This window comes from Ornithorhynchus anatinus, chromosome 1 (genome assembly GCF_004115215.2).
Source record: "Ornithorhynchus anatinus isolate Pmale09 chromosome 1, mOrnAna1.pri.v4, whole genome shotgun sequence".
NCBI lineage: Eukaryota > Metazoa > Chordata > Mammalia > Monotremata > Ornithorhynchidae > Ornithorhynchus > Ornithorhynchus anatinus.
The window spans coordinates 181,585,846-181,602,151 of NC_041728.1; the positions used below are offsets into that span (position 1 = coordinate 181,585,846).

Sequence of the window (16,306 nt, forward strand, 5' to 3'; positions counted from 1 at the left end):
AACGGACAAATCGGTAACAGACACTTCTACTGACGTCTGTCTCCCCACCAGGCCGTGAGCCTGTCGTGGGCTGAGAAGGTCACCGTCTACTGTTGCGCCGTACTTCCCCAAGCGCTCAGTTCAACGCTCTGCACCCGGTGAGCGCTTAATAAATGCGATCGAGTTGAACGGAGGATCGGACGAACGCCCACGCGGGGAGGCAGCGGAGGGTCGGGGTGCCCCGGCCTCCGGCCCGAGCCCGAGGGTCAGACGGCCGCCCCGCCCGGGCGGGCGGCGGAGGGTCGGGACGCCCGGGGCTCCCGCCTCCCGGCCCGGACCGGGCCCGAGGGTCGGACGACCCCTTCGCCCGGGCGGACGGCAGAGGGTCGGGGGTCATCCGGGCCTCGCCCGAGGGCCGGATGACCCCCGGGCCCCGGAGGGTCGAGGCTCCGGCCCCGATCTCCCCGCGGCCACATCTGCGGGAAGGGGTCTCCGGGGAGGGGCCTCGATGGGGGTCGGTCAGTTTGCTCTGCCCCACGTGCACACAGGCACACACACGCACACACACACACAGACACACATCCCCCCGCCCCCCCCCCCCCCCCCCCCCGAGCCGGCGCGTGTGCGCACACACGGGGCTGGGTCCTGTGTTTTCCCAGCGGTCAGGGCCGCGGTCCAAAATGAAATTCCAGGCAGCGCCAAAGCCCACAAGGTCCGGCCGGCTCCCCCCGCCCTCCCCGTCCTCTGGGGCACCGGCCAAATCGGGAGCTGCCAGGGTATAAATACCCTCCGGGGCCGGGGAGCCGGCCGGCTTCCTCCCGGAGGGCACCCGGATGGTCGGGGGCGGCCCGGGGGAGGCCCAGGAGGGCCCGGGGGGGGGGGGGGGGCCGACCCCCTCCCCCGGGGCGTCCGCTTTACTCCTCCTCAGGCCGTGCTGCCCAGCTCTATCTGGGGGAGGGGGAGGCGGGGCTCAAGAGGGCCCCCTCGTGGCTACAGCGGGGCTCAGTGGAAAGAGTCAGAGGTCGTGGGTTCAAATCCCGGCCCCGCCGCTTCTCAGCGGCGTGACCTGGGGCCGGTCGCTTCCCTTCTCTGGGCCTCGGCGACCTCACGCGGAAAACGGGGGTGAAGGCCGGGAGCCCCACGGGGGACGACCCGATCGCCTCGTACGATCACGTCGGTATTTGTTAAGCGCTCGCTATGGGCAGGGCAGTGTTCTGAGCGCTGGGGGAGGTATACAGGATAATCACGCTGTCCCACCTGAGGCTCCCGGTCTTCATCCCCGTTTTCCCGATGAGGGAACTGAGGCCCCGAGAAGTGAAGCGACTCGCCCACGGTCCCCCGGCTGCCGAGTGGCGGAGCCGGGATTCGAACCCGCGACCTCTGACTCCCCAGGCCGCGCTCTTTCCACTGAGCCAGCTTGTAACCTCCCCGCCCCCCCCCCCCCCCCAGCGCTCAGAACGGTGCTTGGCACACGGTGAGCGCTTAAGCGATGCCGTCGTTGTGACAGCCCGGGCCCGGGAGGCAGAAGCACCTGGGTCCTCACCCCGGTTCCGCCGCCCGTCTGCCGGCGAGTCACTTGGCTTCTCCGGGCCCCGGTTCCCTCGTCGGGAAAACGGGGACGGAGACCGCGGGCCCCGAGGGGGCCGGGGATTGCGTCCGACCTAACCGGCTTCTATCTACAACGGTGCCTGGCACTCAAACTTACCGCGTCCAACCCGGAGCTCCTCATCTTCCCACCCAAACCCCGTCCTCCCCCGGCCTTTAATGATGACATCGGTATCCGTTAGGCGCTCGCTACGTGCCGAGCACCGTTCTAGGCGCCGGGGGAGACACGGGGGAATCGGGTCGTCCCACGGGAGGCTCACGGTTAATCCCCGTTTTCCGGATGAGGTCACCGAGGCCCGGAGAAGCGAAGCGACTCGCCCACGGTCCCCCGGCTGACGGGTGGCGGGGCCGGGAGTCGAACCCGTGACCCCTGACTCCGAAGCCCGGGCTCTTTCCACCGAGCCACGCTGCTTCCCAAATAAATAAATAAATGAATTCCCCTCTCCCCTTCCCCTCTCCCGAGCCCGGCACCTCGGCGTCATCCTTGACTCCTCTCCCTCATTCAAGCTACGTATTCAATCGGGCCCCGGATCCCGTCGGTCCCACCTTCCCCACCGCGCCAAAACCCGCCCTTTCCTCTCCGTCCGAACGGCTACCCCCCGGATGACCGCGTCGGCCTCCTCGCTGACCCCCCGGCCTCCCGTCCGTGCTTCGCTCCTCTGCCCAGATCGTTTCTCTACAGAAACGCCGAGGACACGTCGCCCCACTCCTCGAGGGCTTCCGGCGGTTGCCCGCCCACCTCCGCGTCAGATTAAAAACCCCTCACCGTCGGTTTTAAAGCTCTCCACCACCTGGCCCCCTCCTCCCTCCCCTCCCTTCCGGTCCTCCTCCACGGCGGCCCGCACGCCCCGCTCCTCGGCCGCCGCTCGCCTCCTCCCCGGGCCTCCTTCTCGCCCGGCCCGCCGCCGGCCCCCGGCCCCCGGCCCGCCTCCGGCCCGGATCGCCCTCCCTCCCATCCCCCGGACGATGACTCTCCCCCTCCTGCGAAGCCTTCCTGCGGGCCCACCTCCTCCCAGAGGCCTTCCCTGACTAAGCCCCTCATCTTTCCTCATCTCCCACTCCCTTCCGCGTCGCCCTGACCCGCTCCCTTTGCTCTCCCCCGGCCCCCAGCCCACACCATTTATATCCACATCTATTTTATTTATTAGTCTGCCTCCCCGACTCTAGACCACAAGCCCGCTGAGGCCAGGGACTGTTTATTACTTAACTGTCCTCTCCCAAGCACTCAGTCCAGTGCTCTGCACACAGTCAGCGCTCAATAAATACGATCGAATGAATGAATGAAGTGCACGAAGAGCCGACGGTTTAGTGGGGGAGACGGACATTAATAAAAATCAGTCCATCCGTGGTATTTATGGAGCGCTTACTGGGTGCAGAGCACCGGACTGAGCGCTTGGGAGAGGATAATCCACCGGAGTTGGTAGACAACATTCCCTGCCCACGAGTCTGGAGTCACTGGACCATCCGCAGCGCTCAGTACGCTGTATTGCACTCGGTGGGGGGTGTTCGATGAATGCTCTTCCCGCGACCATTCAAAAGGGTCCGTTTTTCACCTGGAGCCCACGGGTTTGCAGCGCTCAGTATACTGTATTGCACTCGGTGGGGGTGTTCGATAAATGCTCTCCCCGAGACCATTCAAAAGGGTCGGTTTTTCACTTGGAACCCACGGGATGAAGGAGGGCAGGGATTTCGGGGGGGATGAAGATGTGGAGGGGCCAGAAAATCACCACTTGCGGGGGGTGGGGGGGGTCTTTTCGGGCCCGGTGGCAACTGTCAGGTCTCGTTGGGGGGGCAGGAGGAGGAGGAAGAGGAGCAGGCTCTGCCAGTTGCCTGCCGTGTGACCCTGAGCAAGTCACTTCACTTCTCCGTGCCTCTGTTTCCCCTCTGTAAAATGGGGAGTCGATGCACGTTCTGCCTCCTAGTAAGACCGTAGGCTCACTGCGGGCAAGGAATACGTCACACCTCTGTTACACTGTACTCTCCCAAGCGCTTAGTACAGTGCTCTTACACAGTAAGTGCTCAAAAAATACAGTTGATTGATTGACAGATGGATCGATAAGACTCTGAGCCCCATGTGGGACAGGGACTGTGGCTGACTTGATTAATCTGTATCTACCTCCGCGATTAGAACAGTGCTTGGCACATAGTGAGGGCTTAACAAAATGCCATAAAATATAAAAGCGAAGGAGGAGGAGAAGGAAGAAGAAGAGGAGGAGGAGGAGGAGAGGAGGAGAAAGAGGAGAAAGAGAAGGAAGAAGAGGAGGAGAGGGGAGAAAGGGGAGAGAAGGAAGAAGAGGAGGAGGAGGAGAAGAGGAAGAGAAGAAGGAGAAAGAGGAGAAAGAGGAGAAGGAAGAAGAGGAGGAGGAAGAGGAGGAGGAAGAGAAGGAAAAAAGGAGGAAGAGGAGGAGAGGAAGAGGAGAAGGAGAAAGAGGAGAAATAGGAGAAGGAAGAAGAGGAGGAGGAAGACGAGAAGGAAGAAGAGGGAGGAGGAGAAGGAGAAAGAGAAGGAAAAAGGAGGAGGAGGAGAAAGAGAAGGAAAAAGGAGGAGGAGGAGAAAGAGGAGGAAAAAGAGAAGAGGAGGAGGAAGAGGAGAAGGAGAAAGGGAAGGAAAAAAGAGGAGGAGAAAGAGGAGGAGGAGGGTCTCAGTTTCCTTATGAGTAAAATGGTGATTAATGGGGGACAGGGACTGTGTCTGGCCTCTTTCCTACCTACCCCGGCACTAAGCGCTGAGCTTGACACATAGTAAGCTCTTAACAGATTCCATAGTCGTCACGATGAGTATTATTTATTACGGCGTCGGTTAAGCGCTCAGTACGGGCCAGGCACTGCCCTGACCGCCGGGGTAGATCCGAGCTAGTCAGGTTGGACCCAGTCCCCGTCCCACGTGGGGCTCCCCGTCTTCATCCCCGTTTTCCAGATGAGGTCACTGAGGCCCAGAGAAGTGAAGTGGCTCGGTCAAGGTCTCACAGCAAGTAACCGGCAGAGCCGGCATTAGAACCCAGGTCCTCGGGCTCCCGGCCCAGACTCTTTCCACGAGGCCACGCCGCTTCTCATCTTATGACAGGGAAGCAGCGTTGCTCAGCGGAAAGAGCCCGGGTTTGGGAGTCAGAGGCCATGGGTTCGAATCCCAGCTCTGCCACTTGTCAGCTGCGTGACCGTGGGCAAGTCACTTCACTCCTCTGGACCTCGGTTCCCTCATCTGTCAAATGGGGATGAAGACGGGGAGCCTCACGCGGGACGACCCGATGACCCCGTATCTCCCCCCGGCGCTTAGAACGGCGCTCCGCACATAGTAAGCGCTTAACGGATGCCAACATTATTATTGTAATTATTACCGCCGACACGATGGGCCGGGGGGGGGGGGGGCGGGGCACGGAGGCGGGCTGCCCGCCGCCCCACGGACCCCGCCTTCTGCCCTCCCTCGGAGAGACCCCCCGACCCTCACCCCGGAAATGAGACCCCATCAGACAGGCCGGGGGCCCTCCACCTTTCATTCAGTCACTCATTCGTTCATTCATTCACTCGTGTTTCTTCACGGTGTGCGGAGCACTGGACTAAGCACTTGGGACAGGACGCTAGAACAACAGAACAGACCCATTCCCTGCCCACCGCGAGCTCGCAGTCTAGAGGGGGAGGCGGACGTCACAGTAATAACGATGGTACGTAAGCGCTTACTAGGGGCTGAGCACCGTACTAAGCGCTGGGGTAGATACAGACTAATCAGGTTGTCCCACGTGGGGCTCGCGCTTTGAAATCCGCATTTGACGGTAACTGAGGCCCAGAGGAGTGAAGTGACCGGCTCAAGGTCCCACAGCAGACAAGCGGTGGAGCCGGGATTGGCACCCGAGCCCGGGCTCTTGCCACTAAGCCACCCTGCTCCTCTACGCACGCAAGACTAGACGTACGTAAATGAAGCAGTGAAGGTTGGAGGGGGACTTAAGTGGGGTGGGGCTGGAAGGCGGGGGAAGAAGAGAGGGGAGCGAGTCGGGGCGACGCAGAAGGGAGCGGGAGAAGAGGAGAGGAGGGCGCGGGCGGGGAAGGCCTCCGGGAGGAGGTGCGCCTTCGGGAAGGCTTTGGGAAGGGGGGGAGAGCAATGATCTGGCTGCTAGGAGGAGGGAGGGCGGACCGGTCCGGGCCAGAGGTAGGATGTGGGGGAGAGGTCGGCTTCGGCTCAGACCGCGTGGTGCCCGCATCCCTTCGAACTCAAGCCGGGCATCCTCCGGGCAGACGGACCCACCGCGGAGAAGGGCCGGAGAAGGGAGAAGAGGGGAGGGATACCGCCCCTGCCCCCCTCCTTCCTTCCTTCCTTCCTTCCTTCCTTCCTTCCTTCACTAGTATTTATTCACTCAATAGTATTCATTGAGCGCTTACTATGTGCAGAGCGCCGGACTGAGCGCTTGGAACGGACAGTTCGGCAACAGAGACGATCCCTGCCCGTTGACGGGCTTACCGAGCACTGACTATGCGCAGAGCACTGGACTGAGCGCTTGGAACGGACAATCGGGCCACAGAGAGAGACCAGCCCTGCCCAACGACGGGCTGGCGGTCTGATCGGGGGAGACGGACGGCAGGGCGAACCAGAACGAAACAGAAACAAGACATCATCAAGATTAATAATAATAATAATAAAGTTGGTATTTGGTAAGCGCTTACTATGTGCGGAGCACTGTCCTAAGCGCTGGGGGAGAGACGGGGTCATCGGGCTGTCCCACGTGAGGCTCCCAGTCTTCATCCCCATTTTCCAGATGAGGGAACTGAGGCCCCGAGAAGCCAAGTGACTCGCCCACAGTCACCCAGCTGACAAGTGGCGGAGCCGGCATTCGAACCCATGACCTCTGACTCCCCAGGCCGCGCTCTTTCCACTGAGCCGCGCTGCTTCCCGTAAACGGGATCGAGAGGATGTACACCTCAGTAACAGAATAGATAGGGTGATAGATAATCTATACAAATGAGGACAGTGCTGAGGGGAGGGGAAGGGGGAAGAGCGGGGGGAAAAGCGGGGCGGACGGCTGAGAGAACAGAAACCCGGGGAGGTCGGCCAAGGAACGTGTCTGTTTTACTACTGTCCTCTCCCAAGCGCTCAGTACAGTGTTCCGCACAGAGTAAGCGCTCAAGAAATACGACTGAATGTCCGCGGTCGCCCGGACCCGCGGAGGCCTGAGCCAGGCCGGGGCACCGGGCGGGGAGACGGAGAGGCAGGTCGTCGGCAACGGGGCGGGGGCCCGGCCCGGCCCGGGGTCGCTCACACATCCGGGGTCCGCGGGTCCCCCAAGGGGGGGGGGGGGGGGGGGGGGGGGGGTCCCAAGACTGACAGCAGTAGTGACGGGATCTGCCGAGCCCCTTACTCGGTGCCAAGCGCTGCTCTAAGCGCCGGGGCACAAACAAGAGAAGCAGCGAGGCTCGGTGGGAAGAGCCCGGGCTGTGGAGTCGGAGGTCATGGGTTCGAATCCCGGCTCCGCCACTTGTCCGCCGTGCGACCTCGGAGAGGTCCCTTCACTTCTCGGTGCCGCAGTCCCCTCATCTGTCAGATGGGGACGAAGACCGTGAGCCCCACGTGGGACCGCCTGATTCCCCCGGGTCTACCCCGGCGCTTAGAACGGTGCTCGGCACACAGTGGGCGCTTAACCGATACCGACGTCATTAAGATCATCGGGTCCCACGCGGGGCTTGCGGTCGAAGGCAGGAGGGAGGACAGCTGATTGGCAGATCGACAAGCAATAACAGTAATGGTAATAATAATGGGGGGGGGGGGGGTTATTACGATTAATAATTCATTCATTCAAAAGTATTTCTTGAGCGCTTACTAGGTGCGGAGCACTGGACGAAGCGCTTGGAATGGACAATTCGGCAACAGAGAGAGATGGTCCCCGCCCATCGACGGGCTCACGGCCTAATCGGGGGAGACGGATCGATCACGATAATTGGGGTATTTGGGGTACTGATCATGATCACCGGGGGATTTGTTAACCGCTTATCATGTGCCGGGCACTGTAATAATAATAATGTCGGTATCCGTTAAGCGCTTCCTATGCGCCGAGCACCGTTCTAAGCGCCGGGGGAGATACGGGGTCGTCGGGTCGTCCCACGTCCCGGTCTTCATCCCCATTTGACAGACGAGGCGACTGAGGCCCAGAGAAGTGAAGCGACTCGCCCACAGTCACCCAGCTGACAAGGGGCAGAGCCGGGATTCGAACCCATGACCTCTGACGCCCGAGCCCGGGCTCTTTCCACCGAGCCACCCCGCTTCCACTGAGCGCCGGGGCGGAAACGAGCAAATCGGGTCGGAGGCAGTCCCTGTCCCGCGTGGGGCCCCCGGGCTCGATCCCCATTTTACGGATGAGGCAACCGAGGCCCCGAGACGTGAAGCGACCCGCCCGCGGCCATCCGGCAGACCAGTGGGGGAGCTGGGATTCGAACCCATGGCCTCCTGACTCCCAGACCCTTGCTCTCTCCACCAGAAGCAGCACGGTGTGATAGAGAAGCATCACGGTGTAGCAGAGAGCACTGTGCTGAGCGCCTGGGAGAGTGCAGCGGAGCAGCCTGGGAGGCAGAGGGTCATGGGTTCTAATCCCGGCTCCGCTAACCGTCTGCTGGGCGACCTCGGGCGAGTCGCTTCACTTCTCCGGGCCTGGGGGACCTCGTCGGTCAAAGACGGGGATTAAGAGCGTGAGCCCAAATTGGGACAGGGACCGCGTCCGACCCGATTAATTCGTATCGACCCCGGCGTTTAGTACCTGGCGCGGAGGAAGTGTTTAATAAGCACCATAATCATTACTGTTACCGCGCCACGCCGTTGAGCGCCTAATAACAACAGTGATAATGACGTCGGTATCTGGGAAGCGCTTACTACGTGCAGAGCACCGTTCCAGGCGCCGGGGGAGACACGGGGTCGTCGGGTCGTCCCCCGGGAGGCCCCCGGTCTTCATCCCCATTTGACGGACGAGGCGACTGAGGCCCAGAGAAGTGAAGTGACTCGCCCACGGTCACCCAGCTGCCAGGTGGCGGAGCCGGGATTCGAACCCATGACCTCAGACTGCCAAGCCCGGGCTCTTTCCACTTAGCCACGCCGCTTCACCCACTGTGCCGGGCGGCGTGCCGAGCGCCGGAGGGGACACGGGCAAATGAGATCGGACCCAGTCCCCGTACCCGGAGGCGCGGGGCCCGCGGCCTCGATCCCCATTTTCCAGAGGTGGGGGTCGGAGGCCCAGAGAGGCCAAGCGACTTACTCGAGGTCACCCCTACGGCGGACGAGCGGCGGAGCCGAGGTCGGATCGGGACCCGGGTCCTCCCGACTCCCGGGCCCGGGCTGGACGGACGCGCCCGGCGCGGGCAGCGAGGGCACCGGGCAGGGAGCCGGCGGGGGCGGAGGGCAGAGGGCCGGGCCTCGCTGACTCACGGGCCCCGGCGAACCGCCGTCGGCGGTTCCGCGGCGCGGCCCCGGAATGCCCGGCCCGGAACGCCCACCCGCCCCCCGCCTCGCCCCGTTACGCCGGATAAATAATAAATCCGGGGAGGCTGCCAGCCGCCTGATGGCAACCAGATGGGGAGGGAACGCCCTCCGGCCCGGCCCCCGCCCCCCGCCACGCTCTCCGGCCCCTCCCGGGCCGGGCCGGGCCGGGCCGGGGCGGGGGCCCCCCGCTGCGCCGCCCTCGCTACCCTCCTGAACGGGAAGCGGCGTGGCCGGGCGGCTGGACCCCCGGGCCCGGGAGTCCGGGGGACGCGGGTGCCGATTCCGCCTCCGCCCCACGTCCGCCGGGTGACCCCGGGGGAGTCGCCTCACTTCTCCGGGCCCCGCTTCCTCGTGAGCCCCACGGGGGACGGGGACCGGGGCCCACCCGATCTGCCTGTATCCACGCCGGCGCTCGGTACGGCGCCCGGGACGCGCTGAGGGCTCCACCGATGCCACATTTAGCATTACCGTTCTAATAAACGGACACGTTCCCCGCCGACGGCAAGCCGGGCACACGACCCCGGCGTCGGGGCCCCGGCTCCGCCCGCGGTGGGCGCCCGATAAATTAACTCCGTTCTACTGTCCTCTCCTAAGCGCTCGGCGGCACGGGCTCGGTAACAATGACGAGCGTGGGATCCGTTAAGCGCCTAGGACGTGCCAGGCCCCGCACCGAGCAGCGGGGAGGACGCGAGCCCGTCGGGTCGCACCCCGTCCCTGTCCCGCGTGGGGCTCGCGGTCCTCCGTCCTGAATGAGGGAACGGAGGTCCAGAGCCACCCGCCCGAGCCCACCCGGCCGGGATCGGAGCCCGTGACCTTCTGACTCCCGGGCCCCGGCCGGGACGCCGACAGACGACCGCCGCTGGATAAACCCTCCGTCTCCGGCCGCGCGGGCCCCGAGGCGTGACGGAGGAGCCCCCGACCGGCTCCTCCTCCCCTTCGGTGACCCCCGGTCGCCCCCCGGGAGCCCGGACGCTGGGGACTCGGGGAGCTGAACCCGCGGGCACCCGCCGCCGCCGCCCCCCGGCCCCCCCGGCCCGGCCCGGTCCTCCGGGTCCCCCCCGCCTGTTTATCCTTCCCCGTCGGGGCTGCTTGTTTTGATGGCCCGCATCCTCCCGGCCGGGCCCCGGGTGACCCTCGACCCCGCCGTGTCCTGTTTGCCGTGGCCTCCGGCCGGGGAGGCCGGGCAGGGAAGGGAACGGGACCGGGGAGGAGGCGTCCGGGCCGGGGCTCGGGGAGGGCCAGCGGCCCGCGCTCGTCCGGAAGCCCTTCCTTCGTCCTCCTCGGGTTCTTCTCTTTCGTCAACGGCGTCCGTCGAGCGCTGACTAGGCGTCGGGCGCTGTACTAAGCGACGGGGCGGTCTCTTCCTTCTTGCTCCTTACGGCGTCCGTTAAGCCCTTCCTACGTGCCGGGCGCCGTAATAAGGATGCCGGCATCCGCTAAGCGCTTACTACGTGCAGAGCGCCGTTCTAAGCGCCGGGGTAGGTACAGGGTAATCAGGTTGTCCCACACGAGGCTCACAGTCTTCACCCCCATTGTACGGACGAGGGAACTGAGGCACAGAGAAGTAAAGTGACTTGCCCACAGTCACTGTACTAAGCGCCGGGGTCGATGAGAGCTAACGGGGCCTGACACGGTCCGGGGCCCGCGCGGGGGCTCTCCCAGGCCCCGTTTTACAGAGGAGGGAACCGAGGCCCGGAGAAGTTTCGTGACTTGAACCAGGTCACGCGGCGGAAAGTGGGGGAGCCGGGATTAGAACCCAGGTTCTCCGACTCCCGGACGCGGGCTCTACCCACTGGGCCACACGACGTCTCACTCAGAAACGTGATGGACCCAACCTCCCCTTGCCTCGATAATAATAATCATAACGACGGCATCTGTTAACAATAACAACAATAGCGTTGGTATCTGTTAAGCGCTCACTATGTGCCGAGCACCGTTCTAAGCGCCGGGGGAGATACGGGGTCGTCGGGTCGTCCCACGGGAGGCTCCCGGTCTTCATCCCCATTTGACAGATGAGGTCACTGAGGCCCGGAGAAGCGAAGCGCCTCGCCCACGGCCCCGTAGCTGACGAGCGGCAGAGCCGGGAATCGAAGCCATGACCTCCGACTCCCAAGCCCGGGCTCTTTCCACCGAGCCACCTTAAAGCGCTTACTATGTGCCAGGCACTGTTCTAAGCGCTGGGGCGAGGGCGAGCAAATCGGGAGCCCGCGTGGGGCTCACGGTCTCAATCCCCATTTTACAGACGAGGGAACCGAGGCACGGAGAAGTGAAGTGACTCGCCCAAGGTCCCCCAGCAGACAAGTGGCGGAGCCGGGATTAGAACCCACGACCCTCGAACTTCCAGGCCCGAGCCCTATCCACTCCATGTACTCTCCCAAGCACTTGATCCAGTGTCCTGCACCCGCCGAGTGCTCAGTCGGTACCGCTCATTCGATCGTACTCACTGAGCGCTTCCTGTGCGCAGAGCACTGCACTAAGCGCTGGGAAAATACAACCGACCGACAGACCGTACGCTCCTGGTGGGCAAGGGATCGTGCCTACCCTCTCGGTCGGCCTGTCCGCTCCCAACCGCTCGGGGAGCGTTCGATAAATACCGTGGGTTGGTTGATTGACTGAACTCTGTTGTACCGGACTCTCCCGAGCGTCCAGTGCAGCGTCCCGCTCAGCGCTCGGTCGATACCGTCCGTGCGCTGTGCACACGGTAAACCGTAAGCTCATTCGGGGCAGGGGTTGTGTCTGCCACATCCCTACTGGATTCTCGTGGCGTAGCGGTCCGGAGCTCACGGGTTCCGTTCGTTCCTTCAGTAGTATTTATCGAGCGCTCACGCTGTGCCGAGCACTGGACTGAGCGCTCGGAATGGACAATCTGGCAACAGATAGAGACGATCCCTGCCCAACGACGGGATCTCGGTCTACTCCGGGCTCCGCTCCGACGGGTACCGTCCACCTGCCCGGCTCCCGGCTACCTCGGGCCCGGAGTCCCGAGGCGCCCGGACGGGCGCCGTCCACCCCGCCCGGCTCTCTCGGATCCGGACCCCCGAGGGGCTCCGACGGGCGCCGTCCACCCCGCCCGGCTCCCGGCCTTCTCGGACCCGGACCCCCGAGGGGCTCCGACGGGCGCCGTCCACCCCGCCCGGCTCCCGGCCTTCTCGGACCCGGACCCCCGAGGGGCTCCGGCGGGCGCCGTCCTCCCCGTCCGGCTACCTCAGACCTGGATTCCCGAGACGCACGGATGGTTGCCGTCCGCCCCGCCTCGCCCCCTCGGACCCGGACCGCCGAGGTGCTCCGACACGCGCCGCCCACCCCGCCCGGCTCCCGGCTCCCTCGGGCCCGGTCCCCCGAGGGGCTCCGGCAGGAGGCCCCCCTCTCGCCTCAACCCAGCCCCCCCGCGGGCGGCGGCGAGGGGGCTTCCGCAGCCGGCCGGCGCCGGGCGGTCACCTCGCGGACCCGGGGAGGGGCGCGGGGGGCGGGGGGGGCCGGCGGGCCGTCTCCTACCTCGGCGACGAATCGCTCCTGGAAGGCGTCTTCGTCGAACGGCTCCGTCTTCAGACGATCTACAAGCGGGAGGGAAGCGCCGGGAGAGGTCTGAGCCCAGGGGCCGCTCCCTCAGAGGGTCCGCGGCGGCCGCCGCCCGGCAGAGAGAGGCCCGCGCCCCGCGGCCCGGCTACCAGCGGAGAGAGCCTCGGGCCTCGGGCCCGCCGCCGCCCTGCAGAGCGGCTCGTCGGACAGTCGGTCCGACGCTAGCGTTTACTGAACGCTTTACCGCGTGCGGAGCGCTGGACCGGGCACTCGGGAGAGGACGACGGAACGGAAGAGAGACACGCTCCCCGCCCACGACCAGCGGACGGGCTACGGCGGGACTCCTCATGGCCGACGGCGACTCTCCTTCAGAGCCTCCCTGCGGGCCCGTCTCCTCCGGGAGGCCTTCCCTGATTAAACCCTCCTTTCCTCTTCTCCCGCTCCCATCCGCGTCACCCCGACTCGCTCCCCTTCTGCATCCCCCCCGCCCGCTCAGGTCCCCGTCCGTCACGATTCCTAGAGAAGCAGCGTGGCTCGGTGGAAAGGGCCCGGGCTTGGGAGTCGGCGGTCACGGGTTCGAATCCCGGCTCCGCCACTCGGCAGCTGGGTGACCGTGGGCGAGTCACTTCGCTTCTCCGGGCCTCAGTGGCCCCATCTGTCGAACGGGGATGAAGACCGTGAGCCTCGCGTGGGACGGCCCGATGACCCCGCACCTCCCCCGGCGCTTAGGACGGTGCCCCGCACATAGTGAGCGCTTAACAGATACCAACATTATTATTCTTCACGCCGTCTCCCCCTCTAGACCGGCAGCTCTCCGTGGGGGGGGGGAACGCGTCCGTTCTACCGTTATCTCGGACACTCCCCCGGGCTTCGCCCGGTGCTCCGCGCAGAGGAAGCCCTCGCAGTGCTCTGCACGTAGTAAGCGCTTCGCAAATACCAACCTTTTTTTTTTTTTTTTTAATATGACTGACCGGTCGGCAGAGAGAGGCCGGTGCCCCTGGGCAGCCGCTGGCCGGAAAAGCCCACTTCCCATCCCTAATAATGTTGTGCGGGCGCCCAGCTGGGAGGGGGAGGATGGCAGTGCCCGCCGGGGGGGGGGGGGGGGGTCGGCGGGCCATCGGCCCCTCGGACGGACCCTCCTGACGGGTGGCGGGTCCGCCCCCTCCCCCCCCCCCCCAGAGGGGCGGCCGGGACTGGGGCAGGACCCGGGAAGTCCACCCTGGCTTGAGGCAGCGTGGCCCGGTGGGTAGAGCCCGGGCCTGGGAGTCAGGAGGACCCGGGTTCCGATCCCGGCTCCGCCACTTAATAATAATCACGTTGGTACCTGTTAAGCGCTTACCCTGTGCGGAGCACCGTTCTAAGCGCCGGGGGAGGTACGGGGTCATCGGGTCGTCCCACGCGAAGCTCCCGGTCCTCATCCCCATTTGACAGAGGAGGGAACTGAGGTCCAGAGAAGCCAAGTGTCTCGCCCACGGTCACACGGCTGACAGGTGGCAGGGTCGGGATTTGAACCCGTGACCTCTGACTCCCGAGCCCGGGCTCGTTCCACTGAGCCACGCTGCTTCCCCTGTCCGCTCTGTGACCTTGGGTAAGTCACCTCGCTTCTCCGGGCCTCGGTTCCCTCCTCTGTCCAATGAGGACGAAGACTGTGAGCCCCGTGTGGGGCAGGGAATGTGCCCTACCCGATCCTGCATCTCCCCCAGTGTTTAGGACAGTGTCTGCCCCTTGGTAAGCTTTTAACCGATATCACATTTATTATTATTATTTTCGTCGTTAACAATAATAATAACCACAACAAGAATAAGCATAATAAAAGCACTCAACGACCTGGCTCGTGCCCTTCCTCCGCCCTCGGCGTGATCAACTGTGCTGCCGACAAGTCGTTCCGACGACTTCATCTGTACGTATTTTGGTGCGGGCCTCCCCCGTTAGAGGGCCCGCTCACGGCCTAGCGGATAGTCCACGGGTCTGGGAGTGACAAGGTCTTAGGTTCTAATCCCAGCTCCCCCGCTTCTCTCTGCGTCACCCTGGGCAAGTCACTTCACTTCTCTGGGCCTCGGTTCCCTCCTCCGTAAAATGGGGACGACGACGACTGTGAGCCCCACGTGGGACGGGGACCGTGTCCGACCCGATCAGCCCGGCGCTTAGAACGGTGTCCGGCACGTAGTGAGCGCTTAATGAATACCATAATTATTCTTATTTGGGCGAGGAATGCTTCCCAGGCATTTCGTACAGTGCCTGGCACCCGGCAGACGATCTCAAGAAACGTGATAACGATAATGATAATGTTGGTATCGTGGCTCAGCGGAAAGAGAACGGGCTTTGGAGTCGTAGGTCACGGGTTCGAATCCCGGCCCGGCCACTCGTCGGCTGCGTGACCGCGGGCGAGTCGCTTAACCTCTCTGCGCCTCAGTTCCCTCATCCGTCAAATGAGGATGAAGACCGGGAGCCCCACGTGGGACGACCTGATTCCCCTGCGTCCACCCCAGCGCTTAGAACGGTGCTCCGCGCATAGCAAGCGCTTAACGAATACCCACATTATTATTATTTAGCGCTTACTATGCGCCGAGCACCGTTCTAAGCGCTGGGGGAGATACAAGGGAATCAGGTCGTCCCACGTGGGGCTCCCGGTCTTCATCCCCATTTTACAGAGGAGGTCACCGAGGCGCAGAGAAGTTAAAACGGCCACTGCTCCTTGGGGTTCCAATCTCCCTCCGGGGGGGGGGGGGTGTCCCCAGGAATCCCAAAGCGGGGTCCTGCTCCGGGCATCCCGGTCCCCCCCCTCCCCCCGACCCCCAGAACCCCCGCCTGCTGCCCGGCGAGGGTCCGGCTGGGTGGGGGAGAGCCGGAAGGAAGGAGAGGGGTTAAACTTCCCCGGGCGCGGGCCGGCGGGGGGGGGGGGGGGGAGAGGGAGCAGGGGCATCCCCCGGCGGTCGGGGTCCTTGCCCACCCCGAAGTGGTGCTCCCGTGCCACGGTGCTAAGCACTGGGGTCGATCCAACCTAATCGGTTCGGACGCGATCCCCGTCCCACGTGGGGCTCACGGTCTTCAACTCCATTTTATTCATTCACTCATTAGTCTTTATCGAGCGCTCACTACGTGCAGAGCAGCGGACTGAGCGCTCGGAATGGACAGATCGGTAACAGAGAGAGACGGTCCCTGCCCCCTGACGGGCCCGCGGTCTAATCGGGGGGAGACGGAGGGACGGGAACGATGGCAATGAGGTAACTGAGGCCCAGAGGAGTGAACCGACTCGCCCGGGGTCACCTGCGGACGAGGGGCGAAGCCGGGATTAGAACTGAGATCCTCTAACGTCCAGGCCGGTGCTCTTTTTCTTCCACGGTATCCGTTGATAACGATGGCATCTGTTAAGCGCTTACCGGGCGCCAGGCACCGTTCTAAGCGCTGGGGGGATCCAAGGCGATCAGGTCGTCCCGCGCGGGGCTCCCGGTCTCCGTCCCCATTTTACGGATAAGGGAACCGAGGCCCAGAGAAGTGAAGCGACTCGCCCAAAGTCACCCGGCTGATAAGCGGGCGGGGCCGGGATTAGAACCCACGGCGGCCTCTGACTCCCAAGCCCGGGCTCTTTCCACTGAGCCGCCCGCTGCTTCTCAGGTGCTAACTAGGCGTCGGGCACTGTAGAAAATAAAAATAAATGGGGGTATTTGTTAAGCGCTCACTATGTGCGAAGCACTTGTTCTGAGCGCTGGGGGATACAAGGCGATCAGGTTGTCCCACGTGGGGCTCACACTT

General features: G+C 64.1%; 1 protein-coding gene across 1 annotated transcript in view; it reads right to left on the reverse strand.

Moving 5' to 3' along the window:
* Positions 1-16,306, reverse strand: part of NHEJ1 (non-homologous end joining factor 1) — a 121,906-nt gene that overhangs the window by 88,419 nt on the left and 17,181 nt on the right. The window contains exon 5 of the mRNA XM_029064370.2: positions 12,530-12,588. Coding sequence (XP_028920203.1) covers positions 12,530-12,588 — 59 coding nt within the window. The remainder of the gene's footprint in view (positions 1-12,529; positions 12,589-16,306) is intronic.